The sequence below is a fragment of the Bactrocera tryoni genome, chromosome 2, assembly GCF_016617805.1.
Source record: "Bactrocera tryoni isolate S06 chromosome 2, CSIRO_BtryS06_freeze2, whole genome shotgun sequence".
NCBI classification, from domain to species: Eukaryota; Metazoa; Arthropoda; class Insecta; order Diptera; family Tephritidae; genus Bactrocera; species Bactrocera tryoni.
In genome coordinates, this window is record NC_052500.1 from 17993665 (window position 1) to 18019578 (window position 25914).

Below are 25914 nucleotides of genomic sequence, written 5' to 3' on the forward strand. Positions count from 1 at the left end.
ACAGTGCACTTATGTTTGTTTTTATATCTTATTTTCATTGCTTATAAAGAGTGCAAGTAAAAAAGCCGCAAAAATGTATATTTTGACAATTTCTTCTATAACATTTTTGACATTCTTGTATTGTGAATTTTTGGCGGACTTTTTACAACTCTCGCGGTGTCGATGGCCAACCTTTAAAACTAAAAGCTTAAAAACCGAAAATGAACTAAGGGCCATGATAATTGCAGACACCCATCTAATTGGCCCCGTAAATGGCCACTGGTTAGACAGATTATATAGGGAATGGCATATGCATCGGAGTTTTCAGGTAAATTGTATAAATAAAAGAGAACAATAATTTACTTAATCGAATTATGATCAAAAAGGCCTCTATGCGTCTCTTCGAACCCGATGTTGTTTTTGTGTTGGGTGATCTCTTCGATGAAGGGGATTTTGTAAATAGTCATGATTTTGAACAATATGTCGAACGCTTCCATCGTATTTTTAAGACACCAAGTAATGTGTCCATTATTAGTGCTGTGGGCAATCATGACATTGGTTTCCATTATAAGTAAGTGATAAAATTTGAATTCTAATACCCACACTCACATACAAATTTATCTTTCAGAATGGATAGAAGTTTCATTAACCGCTTTTCCAAACATTTCAACAACACTGGTGTAGAAATTTACACAATCAAAGGAAATCATTTTGTTATGATTAATTCTATGGCTATGCAAAATGATGGATGTGGTTTTTGTAATACGGCACTGCGTGATTTAAATAGTATATCCGGTAAATTATTGTATATCTCACGTAATTGTACATAGGTGCAAAAACCATATTTTTAAATAATTTTATTACAGAAAAACTAAAATGCCTCAAAAATAAAGATCGCTGCGAAGATAATGAAGTTCTACAAAAACACAAAACTTACAATCGTCCAATTTTGATGCAACATTTTCCCACCTATCGAAAATCGGATGCCGTTTGTAGAGAACATGATGCACCTAGCATTGAGTTATTTCGCGAAAATTGGGAGGTGCTCTCAAAAGAATCCACAGATTTAATAGGTGGGCGTCTATTTTACAATTTTTATATACTTATACAACTATAAACATTTCTACTTCACAATTTTACTGTATGTATATTTTAGGCAAACTCCTAACGCCGCGAGTTGCTTTCGCTGGTCACAGCCATCATTATTGCTTGAATATAAATCGTTTTGGCATAGAAGAATATACAGTAGCTTCTTTCAGTTGGCGCAATAAAGTAGAGCCGAGCTTCTTGCTGGTACGAAATACATCTTTGATATCAAATAGTTTTCAAATTTGTTAATTTTTTTCTCACACCAAAGGCTTCTTTTAGCGGCTCGTCCTACACTGTCTCTAAATGCAATATGTTAGCGCAAATGCATGTCTACAATACATACATAGCGGTTGCGACAATATTAATAGCAACAATTATTTTTCAAATATCACGAAAATTCTTGAGTATAAGTAAAAAAGCTTGAAACCCTCTTTACCAATAAGGTATTATGAACGAAAATGTTTAGAAACTAGCAAATGTTTAGACTAATAGCAAAAGCGGTGTTGGGTTGATCCGGTCACATTACGAGGTAATTATTCCAAATTTATTTAATTTTTTTTTAATTAAAATTTTTTATTTAAATTCTACGCAGAAATCTTTATAGTAGATTTATACCTAGATAAAGTATTATTGTAGTTATTTTAGTGATAATAAAAAGGTATTTTTTATGTTGTCGTGCAATAGTTTAGAATATAATAAATTATATTCTTTTAAAAAGACCATAAATAAATAAATATGTATATATGTTCTGAAATAAAACATGTTTTGATAGTATGCTGCAACTTTAAGGAGTTTAGGACTTAGATGTTAGGAAGTTACTTTTGTCTATTATATTAGTTTTGTTTGCGTGTCTGCCACCGCTCGATTACTTGTGGTAGTTGCGGATTTCAACATATCAGCTAACTTAAAAATTGCGAAGCGGTGTAAGCTAAAATAAAAAAAAAAAATAAATAAATAATTTTGTATTACCGTTTTGTTTCACAAACGTTCCTAAGACAGTCGGTTGTACCAGAGAATGTAAAGACATAGACAGAGAATGTAAAGACAGTTTTATGTTCTCTGGTTGTACATAACTGGAACATACCCGGATTTTTATCCGGCCGAAGATTGTCAACTTGGCAGCATTCCTCCAAATTACTTCAGGGATGTATAACAATATAAATAAACCTAAAACAAGTAATATTATCCTAACGTTTCTAAATCAGAATTAAGCAAAAAAAAAAAGTATGTTTTAAAATATTTATGATATTGTATTTATTTGTTTTTGTTTTGACATTTAATGTATTAAGTTGTAAAGCAGATACCAAGCGTTATCACAGACGTTCATAATTGGCCCGCAATTGCATTTATGCATATACATATATCTTTTTATTGGTTATGATAATTTTTCATTTGAGACTATATGTATATACATACATATATACACATATGTAAGCATTAAATGACTTGTAATATATGTATATGACTCAAACAAATTACGTACATAGATTGAGATATGAATAGGATTACGAAAAGGCTACTAACTTAACAAGACATTTTTTGATAATGTTTTTTTTTTTGTTAAATTTATATTTGTATTTTTTTTATGTACATATATTTGTATTTTTACGCTAATTTATTGTCCAATTAGTACATACTTTGCTGTTATTTTATTTGTAAGTCTATTAAATGCGTTCTAAATTATATTATTGGGATACACGAATTAATATCTCAGCAAACATCGATTTTTAAGTATTTTGTGCACAATTTTAAGAATTGGTATAACATATTTGTGAAAAAAATATAGTAAATTTTTTATGACCTTATCGTTCTTTTTTCATATTTACATTATTATAATACGTGCAAAGAATATAATAAATTTTTAGTGAACTTATCAATCTCGAATAACTTATCGTTCTTTAATATTTACATTTACTTTTATAATTCTTGCCTTATGTTGCTATTATATCGACTTTATAGACTTACAGCATCAACTGCCAACTTCGTACTGGCAAATTTTCTTTCTTGTCTTTTGTTTACCTTTCATATTTTTACTTGTTTGCCCAAAAATTTAACGAATTACACCTGTATAGTTTTACTGTTATACAATGACATCGACTCACTCTACACAAGTGGACTTAAATACATAGGCATAATGAAATTCATAATTGGAATTTTTGCTACACATTTAATTTCTAATTATAAACTGTTTACCTACACTACACATTTATTTATGTACATACACAATATTGGCTAAAAAAAATACAGTAACTACAAAATGCAACAATTATTAACTTTACAGCACACACGGTTTATGAAATGAATTTGGTTTTTGTTTGCTCTTTTGTTATTGTCAATCAAGCTGCTTGTTTCCTGCCTCTCTTGTTTAAAAATGTGCAATTTTAGCATTTACTCTTACTATACTAATAGTAATTGGAATTTGCTTTTTGCAAAAAAATTCTAAATATCTTAGTTTCTATCTCTGTAACTTAATATCTGCCCAGATCGCTTGGACTATCACTGTTAGCCAAGAGATGGGTGAAAGTTTGAGCAGTATTGTCCCGTGAGAAATCCGGATTTGCATTGCGTGGTGGGAAGCATTCCTTGGGTAAAAATCTGCAACGGGAGAGTTAGAGATAATTAAATATGAAAATATACAATATAAAAATTACGTAACTATGCGTTTTTATACGCTGAACTTAATAAACCCTAGTTTGACGCGACGTTTCTAACACTCAGCAGTAAACTTCGGAGATATATAAATGACTTTTATTTCTGAGCTATCGATCTGAATTTTCGCACACGTCCTTTTCTCCGTAAGAAGCTGCTTATTTGTCGGAACCCACGATATCGAAGCTCTACGGGATATAGCTGTCGTACAAACTGATCGATCACAATCAAGTTCTTGTATGAAAAGCTTACTTATTTGATAAAATATCTTCACGAAATTTGGGTGAATTATTGTCATAAACAATACTACTTTCGCCGATAATATTTTTCAGATCGGTCCACTATAGCATATAGCTGTCATACAAACTGATCGATAACAATCAAGTTTTTGCATAAAAAACTTTTTTTTATCTCAAAAGATATCTTCACGAAATAAGGCACAATTATTGTTGTTGTTCTATACTTTAACTGGGTTGAGAGGCCTTGACCGGATAAAAACTCTAGGTCCGTTCCGGTTTCGTAGACACGACTTTCAAGGGAACGGAGATAATATATATATTGATTATTGTCTAAGCTAACGCTACAATCTTCGACCAAATTGTTCAGTTTGGAATAGGTGAGCATACTGCTGCCATTCAAACTGACCAATCAAAATCAAGATAAAGATCTTTATAAATAATATCAATATATAGCATTTCTTTTAGGCAACTCCTAGAACTCCGACAGAGTAGATTCCAAGAAATCTATGAACTTTTCCCATACATTCTTTGCTTTAAATATCCTCATGGCCTAACCTATATCGTAAATAAGAAAGCCAAAAATGCACATTGTCTTCACCCTAAGCTATCTACAGCCCAGAAATACATTATTTTAAATATTTGTATATATACATATGTATGTATATATGTATGTACATCTGAAATCGTAAAATAGCTTACCTATGAATTACGGGTGATATTAGCTCTGCATCCAGCTTCTTCAACACCGTCGGTCCGGTTAGGAAGGACACCACAGTACCAACTATTAACGTTGATAGAACGCCAATCACAGTTATCCAATGAAACGACAGACGATATAAAGGAAATACGTCCGCTTCATTGCCATAATCCGCTTCTGGTATTGTGTAATTTGCCAAACAGTCCGATACTGAAACATTCAATTTATGTGAACCAATACGACCGGCACCTATCGCGGCCTGTGATCCAAATGACACCCAACCAGACATGAGCGCACCCGCTGCAGCACCAGCCAAAGCACCCTTCGTATTACTCCATGGCACCAACATGCCAAGCGTGAACATACCAAAAGTTGTGCCACCCGCAATGGCGGTGACCGAGGTGGCAACACTCAAAATACCACTTAGCTTCTCCAGCACGAATATCAGTGCCATTGCTACTGCGCCAAGCACAACGATAACACTTTTCACCAAAATATTTGTTGCACGTTCACTTAGTTGCACCTTAAAACTGCCACGCACAATATCCTGTAGAAATACCAAAGCCGTTGCATTGAGTACGACTGAGAGTGAGCTTAACGCGGCGCCAAAGACGCCAGCGATAAAGAGACCCGGTATGCCTTGTAGATGACCAACAGTTTGCATAACATAGATGGGTAGTAACTGATCGTCGTTCTGTGGGCAAAAACAAATTCAACTACTGGTTTGTTAGTATAACATACATACATGTACTATGTGTGTACTGTGTTTGTAATTTACCGATATGAGTCCGGCATTTAGCGGATCGCAATTTCTATAGAAATCGAAAACCAACAAACCGGCAAAGCAGCAAACTGATATGAAGAGCACAACGCCCAGCGTAAAGATTACAATCGAGTGTTGACTTCTCTTCAATGTGGGCAAAGACATGTAGCGCTGCACCATGGTCTGATTGACGCTATTAAAGGCAGTCCAGTAGGTGAAACCGCCAATCAAGACGGCCCAAAATGATTGTCGCTCATATAATGATGGGGTTATACTGTGAAGAAGAAGAGAAAAAGATGAACATTAAAATGAATTTACAACAATTTTTTTTTAGAAAAATCCTGCCAACATTAGGGGCTGATTTGAAACTTCATATTCTTCGTACGCTTAAGACGCTCTATATAACTTGTCGGGGTAAAAGTTTACGTTTAAACCGAAAGGAAAAGTAGCGAAGTATTAGGGAGAAGGGAATTATTAGGGAATAAGGAAACATTTTCCACGTCTCTCTGTGAATGCTCAGTCCTATCGCAGATCCGACACAGAATACTAGGAATCCATCAAGTGCCAAACCATGAATGGATGTCTACAAAAAGCATATCGGACATTAGTAGCTTCCTCGAAACCACAAAATGGTTTGAAAGAGAAGTTGAAATGTGATAATAATAATAAAAAGATCTACGACAAGTGCATCAAAATGACTCAGCTAGTGCTAATTGAGCCCGAAAGAAGATGGGCTGCACTCCCACCTATGTACCTACCATTTGTTTCGGTCAATGCAGAACTCCCTTAATGAAGTAAAGTTGGTTTCAAGAGAAGCCTGTGAAAATTACTTGTCGCAGTTTTTCGCCGAGAAACCAAACAAGTTTTACAATGATGGAATAAGGTCTCTAGCGGAAAAAGTGCAAAAAGTGGTCAACCAAAATGGTACATATTTGCTTCATTAAAGTTCATTTTACAATAATGGAATAAGGTCTCTAGCGGAAAATGTGCAAAAAGTGGTCAACCAAAATGGTACATATTTGCTTCATTAAAGTTCATTATAAATACAATAAAAAAATAAATTGAAATTTGTTTAGAAATACGAAAAGACTTTTTCGACTACCCAATAGTTTTGTTTTCGATTCTTTTAGATTTGTCAGAAAAGTAGGAACGAAATTTGGATGTTCGGACTTCTCGAACTCTCTCTTTTTTATTATTAAATACCACAAAGCAGAATTTATAATTATTAAAAAAACAATAAATGAACTTACTTAAAGAAAATGAGGCGCCCACCTTCAGAGGCGTGCTTAAATACTGGTCCAGGTCCACCTGCAGCTATCGTACCCAGTATAACTACAACCACCAGCGCAACGAACATTACCAATGTTTGCCAGGCATCTGTATGAACTACGGCTTTTATGCCGCCCTAAAAAGGAGAAAAATATTTTAAAATACAGTAAAGCAATAACAACAATGTGTAAATATGTAAAAGCACTTGAAAAAAGTGAAAAAAATTAAAAAAAATGTATTTAATTATTATTAATTAATTATTTTCAGTTAAATGACTTGTTGATTTAAAGCTGTTAATTTCTGTCAATTTTATAGAAAATATAGTTATATTGTATGTTCAAAAAATGTATGTATTTTTTTTTAAATTTTTTTCAATTATTTTGTTTTTAAATTTTAATGAATGAAATTTTTTTGTTTTCAGATATAACATAAGTGAATGATACCAAAATTAGGAAAAAATATCAAAATTTATTAATAAAAAAACAGTGTTTAAAATCAACTATAAAGCAAAGGATTAACGATGATTGAACACACCGTCAGCGGTAAGTGAAAAATAATTTTATAATTTTATTTTTAAAAACCCCTATTTTAACAGACTTCAAAAATATAAAACACTAAATTGCATTTTTTAAAAATAATCCTCCACTTACACCATTGTTGAAATATGACAGCCGTCAAGCTGCTCAGCTGTCAACTTTGTTGAAAAATTACAGATTTAATGCTTGACATTAATTATTGAAAAAATTCCTATTTTTACAACAGCTGAATTTATAACTTCATTTACTGTCAGTAAACCAATTAAAAGTTTATTACAAAATAGTAGTACTCACAATCAATGTATAGATCACGCAAACTACACAAATGATCCCACTTATTACGTATATGTTGACGCCTGTAACTGTAAAACACAAAATTACAAAGAAAAACTATAATTAGCGAGCACGGTATTTGTAGTTCCTATAAAAGCATTATGGGAAAATTATACCAAAAAAAAAATTAGGTATTCAAAGTTTCAAAACACCAGTTCGCAATTTTTATTTACCTTGATTAAACGCTATTGCCGGCACATACAAAATTATTGGCAAGAAAAATATCTGTAAGGAAAATAGTAACGATGAGCTGTAATTTGTTATCAAGCACAAAAAAGCGATTATTTACTGCCTTAATTACTGAAAAATGCTATAACAGACACTTACATCCAAAACGGTCTTGTTTACAAATGACATTTACATAAATAACTGTTTTGATCCCTGCACTTTGTAAGTGACGTATCTACTTACCTCATCCATAACAAACATAAATGAAGCGATACTACGCACACTGGAACTGAAACGCATTTCCAAGTACTGTAACAAAAAAAATAAAATTTTAAATAGCTGAAAAAGGTTAATACAATTTTTTTATGATATTCCAGGCTTACAGTTATCTTTTTTGGTTTCTATAAATATTTTTTGTTATATGGTTCGATTGCAATTTTCCGTAATTCGTTTAGCGAATTTATTTTATATTCCTTATTGGCGCAAAACGAATTCTCTGACGTGGATACTTCAGTTCAAAGATGGTGATAAACTTTAATATTTTTAGTCATTATTTCTTTACGAAAATATGGCTAAAAGTTTTTTCTATTATTTAAAAATTTTGCTTATAGTTTATATGTAAAGACATGGAAGGTTAAGATTCACTGACGTTCACTAACTAGACTGTTCTATTCTTAATCAAGCATTGGATATTATAAGGACATCAAGTACATATGTATATCATGGCTATCCTAAATTACGTAGGTAATATTGAAAATTTGTAATATTTAGTAAAAGTATCCAATATAGGAAGTCAATAATCATATAAAGCAGAGATGGGTGTTCATAGACAGTAAGAAAGGCTCGAATCTAAGTTTTTTTTCGTAGCTATAATCTATAGGTAAAAAATATCGACAAAAAAAATAAAGTTTTATATCAGTCAATAGTCCAACGAGTAGATCAACAGCCTTCAGTCTTGTCTCCTCACCGGACAAAAAAACTGTAACAGTTCAACGTCTTTTTAGACAAAACTACAATTCAATGCTATAAATTTGAACGGAACCATTAGAAGATTGAACCATTAGAAGATACAAATTTAGACATATGGTATATCTATACTACTGTGATCAAATTGAAAGGTGAAGGTAGTACTGTTAATGGCATCTATGGTAAATTTCACGTCAAACTATCCATTAGTATTTGAGATACACGTCGTTTTGTGAGGCTCTAAAAGTGAATTCTTCAATTTTTACTTTCTGAATTTATTGAACAAAGAAATGCGATACTGCACCATCTCATACTGCATTGGTTATTCGTGGTCATTTCGCCACATTTTCAACTAATATCGTGTCGCAACCACCGCATTCGCCTGATTTACCTTCGTGTAACATCTGGCTATTCAGCAAACTCACATGACCACTCCGAGAACACCGTTTTGACTCAATTGAGGATATAAAAGCTGAATCGAAGAAGGCTCTGATGGCCATCACGACGGAGGAATTTTCCAAGTGCTATGATGACTGGAAAATTCATTGGCATAAGTGTATTGCAGCGGGAGGGTATTACTTTCAAGGAGATGAAATGGACAAAATTCATCTTTCAATTTGTTCACAATAGTATTATACATATAAGTAGTCTAAATCAGTCGGTCGGGTCCCGAAATTTGAAATTTCACCAAAAAGGAGCGGAGCCATGCCATTGTCCAATTTTCACACAAGCTCCAATTAAGCCACCTCATATTATCTCAGAGATAAAATTAATTCTTTTTGGCGTAATTATTTATTGATTTATCAAGTTTCATCAAGATATCACCATTTTTACTCAAGTTACAGCTTGCACGCACGGACGGACGGTCAAACAGACAGTCACCCGGATTTTAACTCGTCTCATCATCCTGTTCATTTATATATATAACCCTATATCTATCTCGATTAGTTTTAGATGATACATACAATCGTTAGGTGAACAAAACTATTATACTCTGTAGCAAGAGGTTGCAAGAGTATAAAATAAAAAACCTGTTAGGAGAAAGTCCGGCTTAGTTATATAGACGGAAAGACGAGAATTTCAAAAAAAATGTTTTTCAGTAAAGTGCAAATCTTTATATTTGTTCAACATTTAATAAGTATTTGTGTTTAAGTATATTTTAATAGCTTGATTACACAGCTTTTGTGAGAAGTATGTATAAATATATGTTCTAACACCTTTCTTTATAGCTGTATGTTAGAGGGTGCCGATTTACAAGAAGCCTACGGATCATTCTGAACAACTTTGCCTAAGTGACTATGAGTCTAAAATCGATTTCAAGCCAGCAATTTGTAAAACAAAAATGGGTGTTTGTCAGTTTTTGAGAAATCCCAATGAAATTTAATACGTAGATGCATTTTGATATTCTATTGATCATTTGTCGGAATCGCCAAGAGCGGTCAACTCTAAATACCTCCCATGCAACCGATTTTTCAGATTTTTTAAACTTCGCCTTAAAAATCGCTGAATCGAAACCAGTTTTAGGACCACAATCTCCTAGGCAAAGTTGTTCAAAATGTTCCGTAAAATATTTCTCTCATACGCGATTTTATAGTAAAACATCGATCCTCTCTAATGTATATTTACATAAATATGTGTGTTATCAAAACATTTTATGAAATTGAAGAAAGATTAAGTCAAAATGACACATTCAATTGGGATGGCCAAAGTCCGCACCACACGCTATGAAGAAAAACACTTTTATTAACTATCGATAACAACGTCACCTCATCTACAGTAATAGAGAAATTAATGATATAAAAAACAGTTGTTGTGTGCTGTTGCTGCGAACGTCTTTTATATGTACGATTTTTATTTTTATTTAATTTGCAGTATCAAACAATTAAATCAAGGTTATTTATGAGCCTACATAGAAATAAAAAACTATCAAAGAAGTTCATTCACATACTGGCTGATCTGTAATAATTTTAAAAGTTGTCCTTTTCATTGTGCCTCACCTCACCCTCTTAAGTTAAATGATATACTACTCTAGGCAAAAAAATAGTTAGACTTATTAATTAAAATTTCGCGCGAAAACCCATTTCTCGACATATTTTTTTTCTAAGTTGGTATGACTGTCGGTGATATATGTACATGTATGTGCCAAATGTCGCATCAAAATTATCATTAGTGTTTAGTATACGCTTATCTTTCTGGAGTACACAAAGTACTACGAGTACGGCGAATTTTACGATTAGTGAAAATCCATTAAATTTTGTGTGCGGAATCAAATTTCTGAAAAGTTGAGAATTTTAGAAAAGACCTTCGGTGATAATTGCTTGTCGCGAGCAAGTGTTTTTGATTGGTACACATTATTCAAAGTGGTTCGAGAACGCATTGACGACGAACCACATGCAGGACGACTATGAACATCTACTGACGATCAGCACTTTATTAAAACGAAAGAATCCGTGCCTGAAAATCGACGATTAACAGTCAGAAATCTTACTGGCATCGTGGAAATATCGGAAGGATCAGTGAAAACCGTTTTTGAAGTTCTTTAGGGCCTAAGAACAGTGAAAGCACGAGTAGTTCCAAAACGACTAAATTAAAAAAAAAAAACAGCGTCTTTTTAAAGTCTGTGAAACAATGCTTTCCGACTACCAGGATGTGCTGAAACGTATTATTACTGGCAATGAGTCTTGGAACTATGTTTACGACCCGGAAACAGACGATCAGTCGGCTGAATATCGTGGTAAAGGTGAAGCAAAGACGAAGAAACCACGTCAAAGCTGTTAATGATCAAGGTTATGTTGACAATTTTCTTCGATTGTCGAGGTGTCCGAATTCCTTTCGACCGATCAAACTGTCAACAAGGAACACTATTTATATGCTATGCGTCGTTCGCGCGAAACGATTCTTAAACAGAGACCGGAATTATGGGCCGACAACTCTAGATTTTTGCACCATTGCATTGGTTCTTCGTGAGTTATTCAGCAAATTTTCAACTAATACCGTGCCGCAACCACTGTATTTGCCTGATTTAACTCCGTGTGACTTCTGACTATTCAAGAAACTCAAACGACCTCTCCGAGGAAACCGTTTTGAATCAATTGAAGACATTTTACGAGAATCGCTACGCGCATTGAAGGCTATTCTAGAAATTGACTTTAACAACTGTTTCGAGTATTGAAAAAACATTGATACAAATGTATTGGGGTCAAGACGACATATATTTTGAATAATAAATTAAGAATTTTAGAATCATAAACAAAGTCTCACTATTTTTTGCTCATCGTAGTACATTCGCTTGTGCTCATAAAATTAAGCCCTTGCATTGGAAAATCACGTTTCAGAATATAAAGTCATCGAAATAGGTTTTCAATTGTATAATGGTATCAAAAAAGGGTTCCGCTATCTGTGTCGAAATGGTTAAGAATATATTTAGAGAAATAATTAATGCGGTTGATGAAAAAATTGAAATTATTTCGAAGTTGTTCTAGTCGCGTGTGCTCACATAATTAAGCCAGTGTAACAAAAGTCATTATTGCAATGATCTACTTAAAAAAAATTAAGTTGAAAGCGTATTGTCTTACTAATTTACCTAAATACGTCTTTTTGAGAGAGTTCTAAAGAATAGGCAAAAATAAAAGCTCAGCTCCATTTTATTATTGTTATTGTTTTATACAAAATTATTGCGAAAATAACGAAATATTTGATCTTTTTGTATTGGAAGGGTTAACCCTGTTTTTAATATTTTAGAAAACAAATGATCATTGAAAATTTGTGCTGTAAAAAACGAGAAATGCGACATTTAATGACTATAGACAATTAGCGCCCTACTAGCTGAACGATCAAAATCAAATTTTTGTAAGAAATCTTTGTATTGGGTCATCGAAAAAATCTTTTCGTATTTCTAATCAATCTTTTTTTTATATTAATAATAATAAATAAATAAACAAATATGTACCCTTTTGGTCGACCACCCTTTGCAATTTTTCCGCTAGCGACATTATTCCATCAGCTTAAAGCTTTCATCAATGTAAATCGAAATTTCAAAATTTCCAGAACGGAAGCGATCGAACCATTGTTGTGCTACACGAACTAATACAGCATCGTCTCCGTAAACTTTACGAATTTCATTGGTGGTTTGCATGGCATTCTTATCTTTTTGATACAAAAATTTCAAAACATAGCGAATTTCTTCATTATTTTCACTCATTTTTGAACAGCTTTAACTTTTTTTCAACTTCCCCGAATTAAATTTTTTTCGGTTAAAATTAAGCTTCAAGTCTCACCTTTCCAACACTATATGGTATGATACAATGGTATTGGTATCACTGGAAATATACGACTTCAAACACATCTATTGACAAAATACGAAAAGACTTTTTCGACTACCCAATATTTATGATGGGTATTATTGTTTCGGTGCAACCGAAGTAAACGCGTTTTTTTTGGTTTTTTTTTATTATCGCAACACAATTTTTTTATGTCCGTAGTTATGATATTATGATTATAAAACTGTTATCAGGCATTAAGCATCCGCCATGAAATTTAATCCATACTAAATTCCTTATTGTAGTTATAAAAGAGAAACCTAAACATTTATCTAAAAATTTGATATATTTTAAGTTATTTCACTTTATTAAATTAAGGAGATAGTCTCTATCCCAGAAATAACTTTAAGAGATAAAAAAATACATCTATTCTAAAATATAACGGCTGAAAACGCGCCAGATCAGAAAAGCCTCGGCTATCCATTAATTTTACATTTTAGACTCAAACCTTCTGAGTACGAATCGCAAACTCGACTACGACGACACTTAAAATTATAATTATGTAATAATCATACATACCTCATAGGAAGATCCAACATTTAAAGCCGTAAACACGGGCAAATAAACTCTCGACACAACGAATGCCATTAAAATAACCGATACAATAATCAACCAATATTGAGTACCGTAGCTGTAGATTTCCGATGGTACGCCCAGCATAGTTACGCCCGAAATGTAACTGGAAATGCGAGATAAAGAAAGAGAGTGAAAAGTTCATATTTAATGTTAGTATAGCTTAAATTTACTGCTCTTTTCTGAAATTCGAATTCGAAATATTCGAATCTCAATCATTTTCCAAAAGCAATACTAACCTGGCAACTAGGCTCATTGCTACTGGAAACACTTTCAGCCGCCTAGAGCCCAACAAGTATTCACTCATCGCTTTGGAACCAAAATCCGGTTCTTTGTGTTTATTCATCTCTAAATTAGTAATTGGTTTAACCGGTTTTATATTCTTTCTAAAATAAACAAACATTCCTTTGGTTCATAAATTTGCATTCTACAATAGACGTAGATATCACGTAGATATACCTTATATAACCGAAATAGATACCCGTTCCTGTGGATAGCAACAGCATTCCCACAAAAACGCAATAATCCGCAATTGAAAAGTGAAATTGCGAATATTCCGCATATTTGAGTGTCTGCAAATGAACAAACAAATAGAAATATTAAGGTATTTTCATAAAATTTCATTATTTCGAAAGGCTCCTCCTCATCTCTTTAAGTGCTCAGTCAACATTTTTATTGCTTATAAATTTATATTTATTGTTTAAAGGTTTAGTCAGATTGGCTGCACAGTATTCCACAGTAGTAAGGGGAGTACTTGTATGCCTATTTCGATATATCTAAAAAAGCTCGTAGTGTATTGTGCGAGCAAATTCGATGTAATGAAACATGGTTATTGTTTTCAAGGCGCTATAATGTCTGTTTATTGAGATGCAATATAGTAATGTTGGTATTTAACGCTATGTTTCTCCAGCTGAAAAAATTCATTATTATTAGTCAGAACTACTATGCCGTTGGTTCATATTCTACTGATTAGATAATGTATAGAGGCGAATGGGTTTGGTAGGGCAAAGGTCGAAGTGTCTTTTGTCAACAAATACGCATGCAATTTAGAAAAAAAGTCGAAGAACAAAGACTTTATAAGGATTTCATCCAATATGAATGACAAGATGTGTGACCGTTATAACGACAGCGACGCGATACGAACTTTGTAGTTCCAAATCAATGCGATAAAAGCTGATGAGAGGCAAGAGGAAAGTTTTTTGAAATAGAAGAAACTTCAAGTTGCAATAATTATGGTTATAAATTTGGCGATGAGTAGAGCTGTTGTAGTTTTGGCAATATGCTGTCAATAGAGCCATAAGATGTTGAAACCAGAGTTTCAGCTAATCTCTTACAAATCATGAGGAAATTTTTTCATAAGCGTAGTAAAACTCAAACTTTTTTATCCGAATTATATATGTATAAGGTCTAGCAAAAAGTAATCGATTATTTTTCCAATAGATTTCTTTATGTTAGTAATCTGTATCTCGCGTTGTATAAGTTCGGTCGGGTTACGCTATATAGCGTTTCGTACCAAAACATTGGTCCAGGGTGGTCAACGACTGGCTAGCAATGAACCACACCAAGTGCCTCCGAGTGGCCCGCCTAAAGCTCGGACATAAATTTAAATTTAAAGAGCAGTTGCGTCGAGAAAACCGTCTAATAGGGCTAGATTGTGGCAAATTCTGAAGGAAGGCGTTTCGTACTAAAACTGAAAAGAAACTCGTTAGGTTCGACCGTTATGTAAGCACGGTTTCGATTGAGCAGGAGCTAAAGGATTCTTTAATAAAGCGGAACCATCTAAATAGGCTGGACATAAAACGAAGCTCGGTGTATAATAGTATAGGTACTACACGAGTTAACGCAAAAAAATAAAACAAAAAAAAACACTTGGACCGAATTTCTGTCTGCGAATAGCAACGAAATTGATCCATATTCGAAGCAGATGTCGAAAAGTTGATCACTTACGATAACGTCGAGCTAAAATGGTTGTGATCGCTAATGGCGACCAGGAAAGTTTTCTATGTGTTTATTGGAATCGACAAGGCATCAGCTTCTATGACCTGCTCCCCTACGGCCAAATTTTTAATTCGAACCTATACCAGCAAGTTTTTGTCAATAGTAGAAGAATTGTGTTCTGCCTGTGTCTGTCACAATGAGTGTCCACACATTTCGATGGTGACCAGCCGGGAGCTTGGTTGGGAGTTTCTTTTGCATTCAAGTGCCAATGAGTGCCCAGCTTTTGTCAATAGTAGAGGAATTGTGTTCCATCAGAACAATGACAGGCCACACACTTTGATGATGACCAGCCAAAAACCAGACATACATCGGATAGTCCCTAGTATCATGTGATTACTACCGGTTTCTATCTATGACGAATGTTTTGCTGGTGAACAATTCGTCTCAAGAGTAGTTTGTAGTGAATCGACTGTCTCTGTTTTTTGCCAAAAAAGACGATAGTTTCTATGGGAGTGGCATTATGCAATGGCAACACATCATTGAAAAAACCAATGTGTCTTTAACCTACATAGAACCAGTCTAATTATGCTAAAAAAGCCTTCAATTTATTTTAAAAATTATATGCTTCATTTTGCTGGACCTATTATAAAAATTTCTGGAACAAGTAAGAAATCTTCGCTTTCTGTCTGATATGATCTTCATTGAGTTTTTTATTACAAACACTAAAAAAGTTAATAATAGTATATTTCTAGTTATTCGTTTGCTTAGTTCATATCTCAAACTTGCTCAGCATTCCTTTAAAATGAAATAATTCGCATCGACACACTCGACACTCAGACGTCTCGCATAACAGTTAAATAATAGTAATGAACTTTAGAACGCCTGCTTAAGGCCTTATTATAATTAGCATAAACAACTGTTTTACGCTTCACTTAGAATAACTTTTATACACACTTAGGTACATATATATGTATGTATATCTGTAAATTAGTACGTTATCACGAGGTGTAATGCGTTGCCAGGTACTCAATATTTATGCTCGACTTGTTCATTATATCGAGATTTTGAAACCACCCGCGAAGTTAATTAAAATATATAATTATATATATGGAACTGTACACTTGTACTTTAAAATATTAACTTGTAAAGACTAAAGTGCTACATATGTGACGTTTCTTCTCTGAGCAAGCCCACTATGCTAACTACATGTACATACATATGTATAATGTTTCAATTGACATCGCGTGCTGTCAAATGGACTTTGAGCTGTCTGTTCAGAAGCGTTCGATGCTTTAGTAATTTATTTTTTATTAAACATTAATTGTTTGCGACTCAGACAACTTTGTTTTAGTTTTAAATACAGATGTACATATTTCAACAATTTTATAGGTATGCCAATAACCTAACGTAACCTCATCTAACTCAGATACGAGTAATATTTTGTTTCCTAGGTGTTTATTTGATATTATGGGAATATTTACAAACCCGCGGACTTCCCCTCAATTATTTTTATTTCCATTAATTCACAAGTTTGAGACCTTTATTGAGATCGTGACTCTACAGATATAAATTCCATTTACTGATATTGGCTTTGAATACACCGGGATCACTCAGTAGTTCTTGGAAAAAAGCTTTCATTTAGTACCGATTAACAGACCGCCAAACAAAATTTATATATGTATTAAATAAAGGTTAAGGTCTTTCAGATTGTTCTCATTGCATGTCACATCACATCACATCACATCACATCATGACCGTAACGTGCCGGTCTTGATCATCACGGAAGAAGTACGGCCCAATGACGTGTGAATTGATGCCTGACCAATAACGCATATTTTGCTTATTGACTAAGCAATTCAGTCCGACATGAGCCTCATCGCCGAAGATTTTTCGGTGAAAATCCAGATCATTTTCAAGTTGTTGCTCAGCCCAATTAACGCACATACGACGATTCTGGTGGTCAAGTGGCTGCAGTTCTTGCGTCAATTTGATCTTCTAAGAATGTAGGTCAAGATCTTTTCGCAAAATTCGCCTCAACGATGTCACAGAGATGCCCAACGCTTGAGAACGACGTGTGAGAGACTGATTTAAGTCTTCCTAAATTGATGCGCTAGTGGCAGCAATATTTTCGACATTACGGGTAATTCTTTGTCTCTCTGGCACGGGAGCATTTTGAACTGTGCCTGTGGACTCAAATTTTTCCACTAGACGTTCAGTTGTGGATGTGACGATTATGACGACCATAAATTTAACGTAGCGCTTTTAAATTTGAGGCCACTGACTTCGAATTTCGGTAGTAAATTTTAATAATTTCGACTCGTTGTTGGATCGTATATCTCTCCATGATAAAATGAAAAACCTTACTGAAGAGAAATGTCAAAAGAGTGGGAAAAATATGGCGTCATTTGCTGTTTCTATCGGTCTACTTTTGTAGCGTCTCTTTTAAAAAACTTTTTACTTGATAGTGCATTATTGACCGAGAAATTTTAATATGACCTATTGTTTAGGTTCGTCATTAAAGCTTAGCTTCGTATTGCTTTTTTATAGTTCTGATCCTGCTTTCTTCCTACCCAACAAACATTTGCTCTCTGATTCAACACGATTCTCAAATCTGCTGTCCTTCGATTACACTACTCAACAAATGTGAAGGAAAAATTTGTGACTGCGATGTTCTAAGAGATCTGTGTGGTATTTGAGGTGTCTTGGTTACGGATTTAAGTTCAAAAATTTTCCATTTATTTTTATCATTTTAATAAATGGTGGTGGTTTGACTACAAAACAAAAAATCGTACTATCATTTTCAGTTTAAGCAATTCAAAATTAAGTTTCCAAACTCTACTTATGTTAAAAATAAAGAACTTCATACTATAATAGGTTTTTTTTATTCGACAGAAAAAATTTAAAATTTTAAAAGAATAATGTCCCCTACAAGCAGCATGTAGATATGTTTTTATAAATATGTGCAGACTTTCACTGTTATTGTAGGTTATAATTTGTTTCTTTGATAACATTTATGAAGTTGAAAAATCTGAAACGGCCGGCTGGAAACGTGTGGGTAATAATATGATAAGAAAATCATAAAACTGTGACGCCTAACTGATATAAAAGCGATTCGGTTCTGTGTTATTCAGACAATGCTAAGGATCAGTTAGTGCAATAAATTTATGGCTAACGCGTAAATACAAAATTTAAAATATTTGATTTTATAAAACATTTTTGGCCATATCAAGAGTGTCTTTCTATAGAGTTATGCGCAATATTCTATTTAATCGGGTTCTAATTATTTTAAGACCCGTATTACGGTTTTCAACCCAACTGCATTTTGGTTGAAGTTTTGAAATTCGGTTTATGGTTTACAACTGAACCTGTCAAAAAACTTTCATTTGAAGTGCTGTCAAACTTCAACTTTTTTTGGTATACGGTTTTCAATCCTGTGGCAATGTGGTTGACTAGAGTATCCAAAGTTTTCAACTACTAACAAGCAGTTGTAGTTAAACACTAATGAATTTATTTATTAATAGAAAATGAGAAATGGATAATCGACATACCGATTACAACAACGCTATTTTCCATATGCTTGACTTTATACCGCCTATATCGATATGTGGGATATACGTATCTCAGCAAAATTAAGCGGCGAATGTTTTCTTAGTGACCTTGCATATTTTTCGGTTATTAAGCAAGGTAGTCAGGTTAAGCTAGGATTTTCAAAACAAGGATTTTTTACGCCTATTGCAAACATTAGAATACTGAACACATTCAGTTGGTAAAATAGTGAAAAAAGAACTATATTCTCTGTTCACTTGGCTGTAGTGTCGTAACATTCAGATCAGTTAGCGCAGTTAATAAATCTTTTAAATCAGTTAAACTGCACTTTTCAAAGGCAGTTCTGGGAGATTATCGCAAACGATTGTTAAAGTTTGGCTTTTTTCAAGAGGCTAGACTGTCCTAATACATTTATGGAACTATGTAGCCACGATTCACAACTTTGCCAATAGCGAATATTTAATTCTTGCACAATACCTGTATAATTTTGAAGACACCTACTATACTTTTACAACTTATAAACTGCTAGTGTAATGCGTCTGCACTTAGCCCTTCATAACATACTTAATATTTATTTTTATTTTCCAAATACTCGCATACTTTGGAACCTGTACTGATTCACTTTCATTTCATTATACCCTTATAGATACATACAATAGTTTGCCTCCAGTTTTGTAACACCCAGAAGGAAGCGTCGGAGACTCTATGTCTGTCTGTCTGTATATGCGTGGACTAGTCCCTCAGTTTTTAAAATAACGATCTGAAATTTTCACACTTTCTTTTCTCGCCAAAAAGCTGCTCATTTGTCGGATCCGCCGATATCGGACCATGTCATACAAACTGAACGATCAAAACCAAGTTCTGGTGTTTAAAGTTTTTATTTGACAAGATATCTTCCCGAAATTTAACACGAATTATTTTCCAAAGCATTATAAATCCATAAGCATCCATAAATATCTGGCACGCAATCTGAACAATCGGAATAAAGTTCTTCTAGGGGAAACTTTTTTATTTCTTCACGAAAGCAGGGATTAATTATTATCCAAATTTACATATGTATACCACAATAGCCGATCAATTGTTCAGTTCAAACTGTCAGAGATAGCTGCCATAGAAATCAAGTAGTTGTAAGGTAAACTTTTGCATTTGACAATGTATCTTCACAAAAGTTGTCACAGGTTATTTTCTAAGATAATAATGTAATATACGAAGAAATTGTTCAGATCGGCTCACTATAGCATATAGCTGCCATACAAACTGAACGATCGGAATCAAGTTCTTGTATGGAAAACTTTTGCATTTGACAAGATATATTCACGAAATTTGTTATAGATTATTTTCTGAAGCAACAATGTAATATCCGAAGAAATTGTTCAGATCGGTTAACTATAGCATATAGCTGTCATACAAACTAAATGATCGGAAGCAAATGCTTGCTTCGGAAACTTCCTCATTTGACGATATATCTTCACGAAATTTGGTATGAGTTATTGTTTATAGAAATAATGTAATATCAAAAGAAATTGTTCAGATCGGCTCACTATAGCATATAGCTGCCATACAAACTGAACGATCGGAATCAAGTTCTTGTATGGAAAACTTTTGCATTTGACAAGATATATTCACGAAATTTGTTATAGATTATTTTCTGAAGCAACAATGTAATCTCCGAAGAAATTGTTCAGATCGGTTAACTATAGCATATAGCTGCCATACAAACTGGGCGCATAGTTACTAAATGAAATACACCTGTGAAGTGTATATTAGCTTCGGTGCAGTCGAAGTTAACGGTTTTTCTTGTTTTTATTTTCAAAATGCTTGCACACTTTGAATCTTTTACCGTTTCTTATTATTTTTAATTTATTTGTTTTTTTTTTTTTACAAACAAATATATACTTCTTATTTTCTTTTTAAACATAAAAATTAATTAACTATTGGCATATACTTGTATTAAGAACAAAATGTGATATGGAAACAATATTGTTAAACATTCCTTATTCATATCAAACATTTTTCCACACGAATTTCATTTCTGTTAACATTTCGAAACATTTCTAAATTTTATCAAAAAACTGAGCAGTATACATATTTTCTTGATTTTTGCACACTGATAACGTTTGTTATTTTCACTCGTTTATATTTTTTAATTTTCTTGCTTATTTTTAAAATTTTTTGTTTTTGCTTTTGCTCCCTTTTTACCTTGTCTGGCATTTTTGGTAGTGATAACGTTGAACCACGCGACTTTGTTTTGTTTATTTACAAAGTTGAGGGAGGTACTAAAGCGGAAGCACCGTTGCTTTGTGATCACTTAGTTGCACTAAAACGCTAGCCAAAAGCAATTAAACTCTTACGTACATAAATATATGTACATATGTACAGCAATTATTCAACGTGTTACGTTGGTGTCAGCACAAGTTTATAAATAATTCTCAATCAAACCAGTTTTATATAATCACTTCAAAACTTTCTTCTGCTGCTGTTTCAATATTCATCGAGTTTTTCGAAAGCTATTAATTGCAGCAAAATACAAAAGTGCCGACAGTGACGTTGCTCACACGCATTCACATATGTATACACATACATACGTATGTGTAAATATATACAATATTTTGTTTTGAGTGAATTAGCTAACAATCGCTCTTCGCCGTCAACACACTACGAAAATTTATACACACGTCATGCGCACATAGATTTGGTTGCGAGTATTATTATTATTTTTGTATTTTTTCTTTGGTTTGTTGCAATCTTTAGCAATTTCTTTCAAAAATTTTCCAATAATTCGAATGCCACGAAGAAACAGCGCAATTAAGTAGAAACAAAATTTGTATGTAAGTCAAAAGTCAAAATAACTGCCGATGGCGGAACTGTGTGTGCTGTCGTTGGATAGAGCAACGCGTGTTTACTGAAGGTTGGAAGCACACTGCAGCGACAACGTGTATGGTAAAACTGACTGAGACGGTTTTTATATCTCACGTCAGGTAATAATAGCGAAAATCTATGATTACGCCGCTTGCAAAGGCAACGCTGCTCACTCGAGTCATTCAAAGAACCACGCACATCAACAAATCAAAATGTACTAAGCACATTGTGGGCCGAAGCCGAGCAAAAGGCCACTGAGAAACACAGAGAGAGTGTGAGCATCAATTGTGCCAAAGGGAAATGGGTAGCGTTTTTGAGCTGGCCGATTTTCAACTTTGGACCGTGTACCATGTATTGAGCGCGATATGCATATCATAGCCATACACCTACACTTACATGCATAAATGAATATATAGAAAAATTTCTCAATATATTGAAATATGTCGTTTTTGTATAGAGCTCGCTGAGTATAGTGTGAATTTGAGAGCATTTATTTCGTTTAGAAATGTTTTAATTGTGAAGGGTTATTTAAATAATGAGCCACCACTGTGTCATCTTCGTTTATTGCACTTTACAAAATGATACATATTAATTTAAAAAGCTAGAAATTTTTTTTTTTTTTTAGAAAATACTATATACGAATGATTAAATGAGTTTTTTTTAAGTATACTTTACTTTTTATGTATTAAATAAAGGATTTTAGTTTTTATAATCTCGCGACATGTTACAACTGAGATCACACATATAATTGTTGTTCAGCGATTGTTTGTATCACCTAAACTAAAAGACTTCCTTCTGCGCCCAAAAAATGTCGCAATCGGACAATAACTTTACAAGGTCTCGTTCACTAAATATATGGTCCTAGTGCATATGGCATATGGATGATTCAACTGGGCTTTATAAGACCTGGTGTCAAATTGGACAATGGGCGCCCACCCTGAGATCACATATCTTCGAATTTCAACCAAATTTGATATACAAGATTATTTTCCCTTGTTATAGTGCGAAAATAGGCAAAATCAAATAAGAACCACGCCTACTTCCCATATAACACTATTTTAAATTCTATCTAATTCTTTAACTTTCTGTCGAGAGACAGGTGTAAAAATAAATGGCGCATACTCTCCTGGTGGTCTGAAAAAAAAATCAAAAGAAATTCTTAATCAGTAAGGATGCTGTTACAGTCCCTTTTTCAGGGAACACGAAAAATTTTTTTTTTGAAAAATGGCGACTGCCTGAAAATAAAAATCATTTTTTACGCTTTTCTTTGAAATTCCTGAATTTTTTTAAAATATTAAAAACAAACATTTTGACACGATGCTGGTAGGAACGATAAAGGATTATATAAAGAAGGTTCACACATAATTTCAAGTAAATCGGTTGTATAGAACTTGAGATAATGCCATGTGGAAAAAAGTAGTTTCGAGAAAAACCCGTTTAAAAAATTCGATACGGCCGAACCGGGCTAGGTACTGCGTCACTAAAGTAACTGTAGCTCTTAAAATAATTTTAAATTTTAAAAATCCTTTGGAGGATATGTTCTTAAGGGTCTAAACTAAATATATGAAAAAAAAATCGAATTTTTCAAAAATTTAGAGTAAAATACTCCCTTATTGCTTCAAGTATGTGGTCATAAAAAATGTTAACTTCAGCTTTCCCAAAGTTCTAATGCTAGTCTTATAGAAGTCCGATATCGTCGGTTTACATTTTATGGATTTAATGACCCTATTGTTTACACATAGTCAAGACCATAACCTTTGTTTACATTTAGTTAAGTCCACAACCTTTGTTTATATTTGAGGTCACTGACCCTTTAAATAAGAAATGTAAACAACGTTTTGAGTCAATTAACTTTTGTTTACATATAGCCAAGTCCACAACCTTTGTTTACATTTGAGTTAAATGACCCTTTTCTATACATTTTGCCAAGGTCATTGTCCCTTTGTCAGATTTTCCCTTGAAGAATAGTGTATACATACATATGTATAAGGAGAGGCATAACTCATTTAAACATCCTGGGTCCCCTAGACGAATATTTTGCTTGGTATTACACGTATATGCTGCTGACTGTATTTAGCTGGAAATTTGTGTTTAAAATAAGTAACTTCATTGTGTATGAAGGTGTCGTATTGAAATACCCTTGATAAGAATTTTTTAATTTGATGACTTGTATTATGTTAAACTCGTTTATATTTTATTTTTATTAGCGATTATTGACAATTTCTTTAATGTCGGCTTAGTGAGTATTGCAACTCCACGCCTGGCTCAGGTAGAGCTAAAATGAATGCGCCTTTGAAAATATACCCTGAGGTTTAGGGCTGTTTTTTTATAAAGTTTTGCAACGATCGGATTGAAGCGATTGCATGGAACACTTTTTTATTTGACGAGATATTTTGGTTGGAATTATATTTTACTTGATCATTGTCTATTCCGGTAGGTGACATTCGCACCCTGATGTGATGTGTTTTGGAAGTCTTTAGGTGACTTCATGTTAAGCTTGCTCCTAGCTCTTGCTCTATAAAAGAAAGCAGGCACTCTGCCTAGCCAGTGCTTAGGTGACATTCGCGCCTCAATGTGATGTGTTTTGGGTGTCACAAAGTGACTTCATGTTAAGCTGGCTGCTGGCTAGCTCTATAAATGAAAAGCAGGCACTCTGCCTAGCCAGTGCTTAGGTGACATTCGCGCCTCAATGTGATGTGTTTTGGGTGTCACAAAGTGACTTCATGTTAAGCTGGCTGCTGGCTAGCTCTATAAAAGAAAGCAGGCACTCTGCCTAGCCAGTGCTTAGGTGACATTCGCGCCTCAATGTGATGTGTTTTGGGTGTCACAAAGTGACTTCATGTTAAGCTGGCTGCTGGCTAGCTCTATAAAAGAAAGCAGGCACTCTGCCTAGCCAGTGCTTAGGTGACATTCGCGCCTCAATGTGATGTGTTTTGGGTGTCACATAGTGACTTCATGTTAAGCTGGCTGCTGGCTAGCTCTATAAAAGAAAGCAGGCACTCTGCCTAGCCAGTGCTTAGGTGACATTCGAGCCTCAATGTGGTGTGTTTTGGGTGTCACAAAGTGACTTCATGTTAAGCTGGCTGCTGGCTAGCTCTATAAAAGAAAAGCAGGCACTCTGCCTAGCCGGTGCTAAGGTGACATTCGCGCCTCAATGTGATGTGTGACTTCATGGTAGCTGGCTGTTAGCTAGCTCTATAAAAGAAAAGCAGGCACTCTGCCTAGCCAGTGCTTAGGTGACAGGCGCGCCTTAATGTGATGTGTTTTGGGTGTCACAAAATGACTACATGTTAAGCTGGCTGCTAGCTGGAAGTCATGAAGTGACTAGATACCGTCAATGAATTAACACAAGGATATATCAATGCGGTATTGCGGTAACTAGTTGAGGAACATAAGGTGGAAACATTTCTTCCCTTCATTAAATCCCCTAGTCGAATGATAAAAATTAGTGGATGTTGCGCCCATCATAGTAAAGCCAGCGATAATGGGGAAAATGTAAGTAATTATATTATTAAGAAAGTACTTCTTCTTATGAAGAATGATGTGTCCATATAATATTTATGTAAGTTTACGTGCCAAACAAAAAATACTTTCAAACAAATACTTTCTTTTAAAAACTAACTTACTAACTGTAGACAAAAAATAGTAAGATTTTTAAATTTTAATTTCGCGCGAAAACCCATTCGTCAAAATTTTATTTTCTAGGTTGGTATGACTGTCAGTGACATCTATGCTAAATGTCACATCAACATAATCATTACTGTTTAGTATATTATTATGAGCAAAAAGTAGTAAGACTTTGTTTATAATTTTAAAATTCTTAATTAACTCTTTATCAATATCGTCTAATGCTTGAAGCAGTTGTTAAAGTCAGTTTACGAAATAACCTTCAATGCGCGTAGCTATTTACGTTTAATGGCTTCAATTGACTCAAAACGATTTCTCCGAAGCGGTCGTTTGAATTTGCTGAATAGCCAGAAGTCGTATGCTC

At 33.9% G+C, this 25914-nt stretch overlaps 2 protein-coding genes across 3 annotated transcripts; one reads left to right on the top strand and one right to left on the bottom strand.

Annotated features, from left to right (window-relative positions):
• The first annotated feature begins 4 nt into the window (after window positions 1-4).
• LOC120769738 (metallophosphoesterase 1 homolog) lies at window positions 5-1537 on the top strand. Its single transcript, XM_040096892.1, has 6 exons — window positions 5-307; window positions 366-550; window positions 608-774; window positions 846-1052; window positions 1136-1272; window positions 1337-1537. Exons 1-6 carry the CDS (start codon window positions 74-76, stop codon window positions 1490-1492), a joined length of 1086 nt encoding a protein of 361 aa, XP_039952826.1. The 5' UTR covers window positions 5-73; the 3' UTR covers window positions 1493-1537.
• A 760-nt stretch (window positions 1538-2297) lies between these two features.
• On the bottom strand, window positions 2298-22121 carry LOC120769731 (sodium-coupled monocarboxylate transporter 2-like). 2 transcript variants are annotated; one of them, XM_040096879.1, is made up of 12 exons: window positions 21968-22121; window positions 21264-21571; window positions 14040-14152; window positions 13820-13966; window positions 13527-13686; window positions 7966-8031; window positions 7728-7779; window positions 7516-7583; window positions 6667-6821; window positions 5432-5690; window positions 4656-5347; window positions 3537-3663 (listed from the first exon to the last, which is right to left on the bottom strand). In XM_040096879.1, exons 2-12 carry the CDS (start codon window positions 21273-21275, stop codon window positions 3537-3539), a joined length of 1851 nt encoding a protein of 616 aa, XP_039952813.1. In that variant the 5' UTR covers window positions 21276-21571; window positions 21968-22121. The 2 variants fall into 2 exon arrangements, with proteins under 2 accessions (XP_039952814.1, XP_039952813.1); XM_040096880.1 differs by having other exon boundaries at window positions 2298-3663; window positions 21264-22121.
• Window positions 22122-25914: the final 3793 nt, after the last annotated feature.

Bases quoted from the DNA above. Each gene is read 5' to 3' on its own strand.
- LOC120769738 (XM_040096892.1), top strand. From the start codon at position 74: ATGTATATTTTGACAATTTCTTCTATAACATTTTTGACATTCTTGTAT. The intron at 551-607 runs GTAAGTGATAAA...TTTATCTTTCAG, and splicing joins GACATTGGTTTCCATTATAA to AATGGATAGAAGTTTCATTA. The intron at 1,273-1,336 runs GTACGAAATACA...CTCACACCAAAG, and splicing joins TAGAGCCGAGCTTCTTGCTG to GCTTCTTTTAGCGGCTCGTC.
- LOC120769731 (XM_040096880.1), bottom strand. The intron at 7,780-7,965 runs GTAAGTAGATAC...TTTTCCTTACAG, and splicing joins TTATGTTTGTTATGGATGAG to ATATTTTTCTTGCCAATAAT. The intron at 6,822-7,515 runs GTGAGTACTACT...TCTCCTTTTTAG, and splicing joins GCGTGATCTATACATTGATT to GGCGGCATAAAAGCCGTAGT.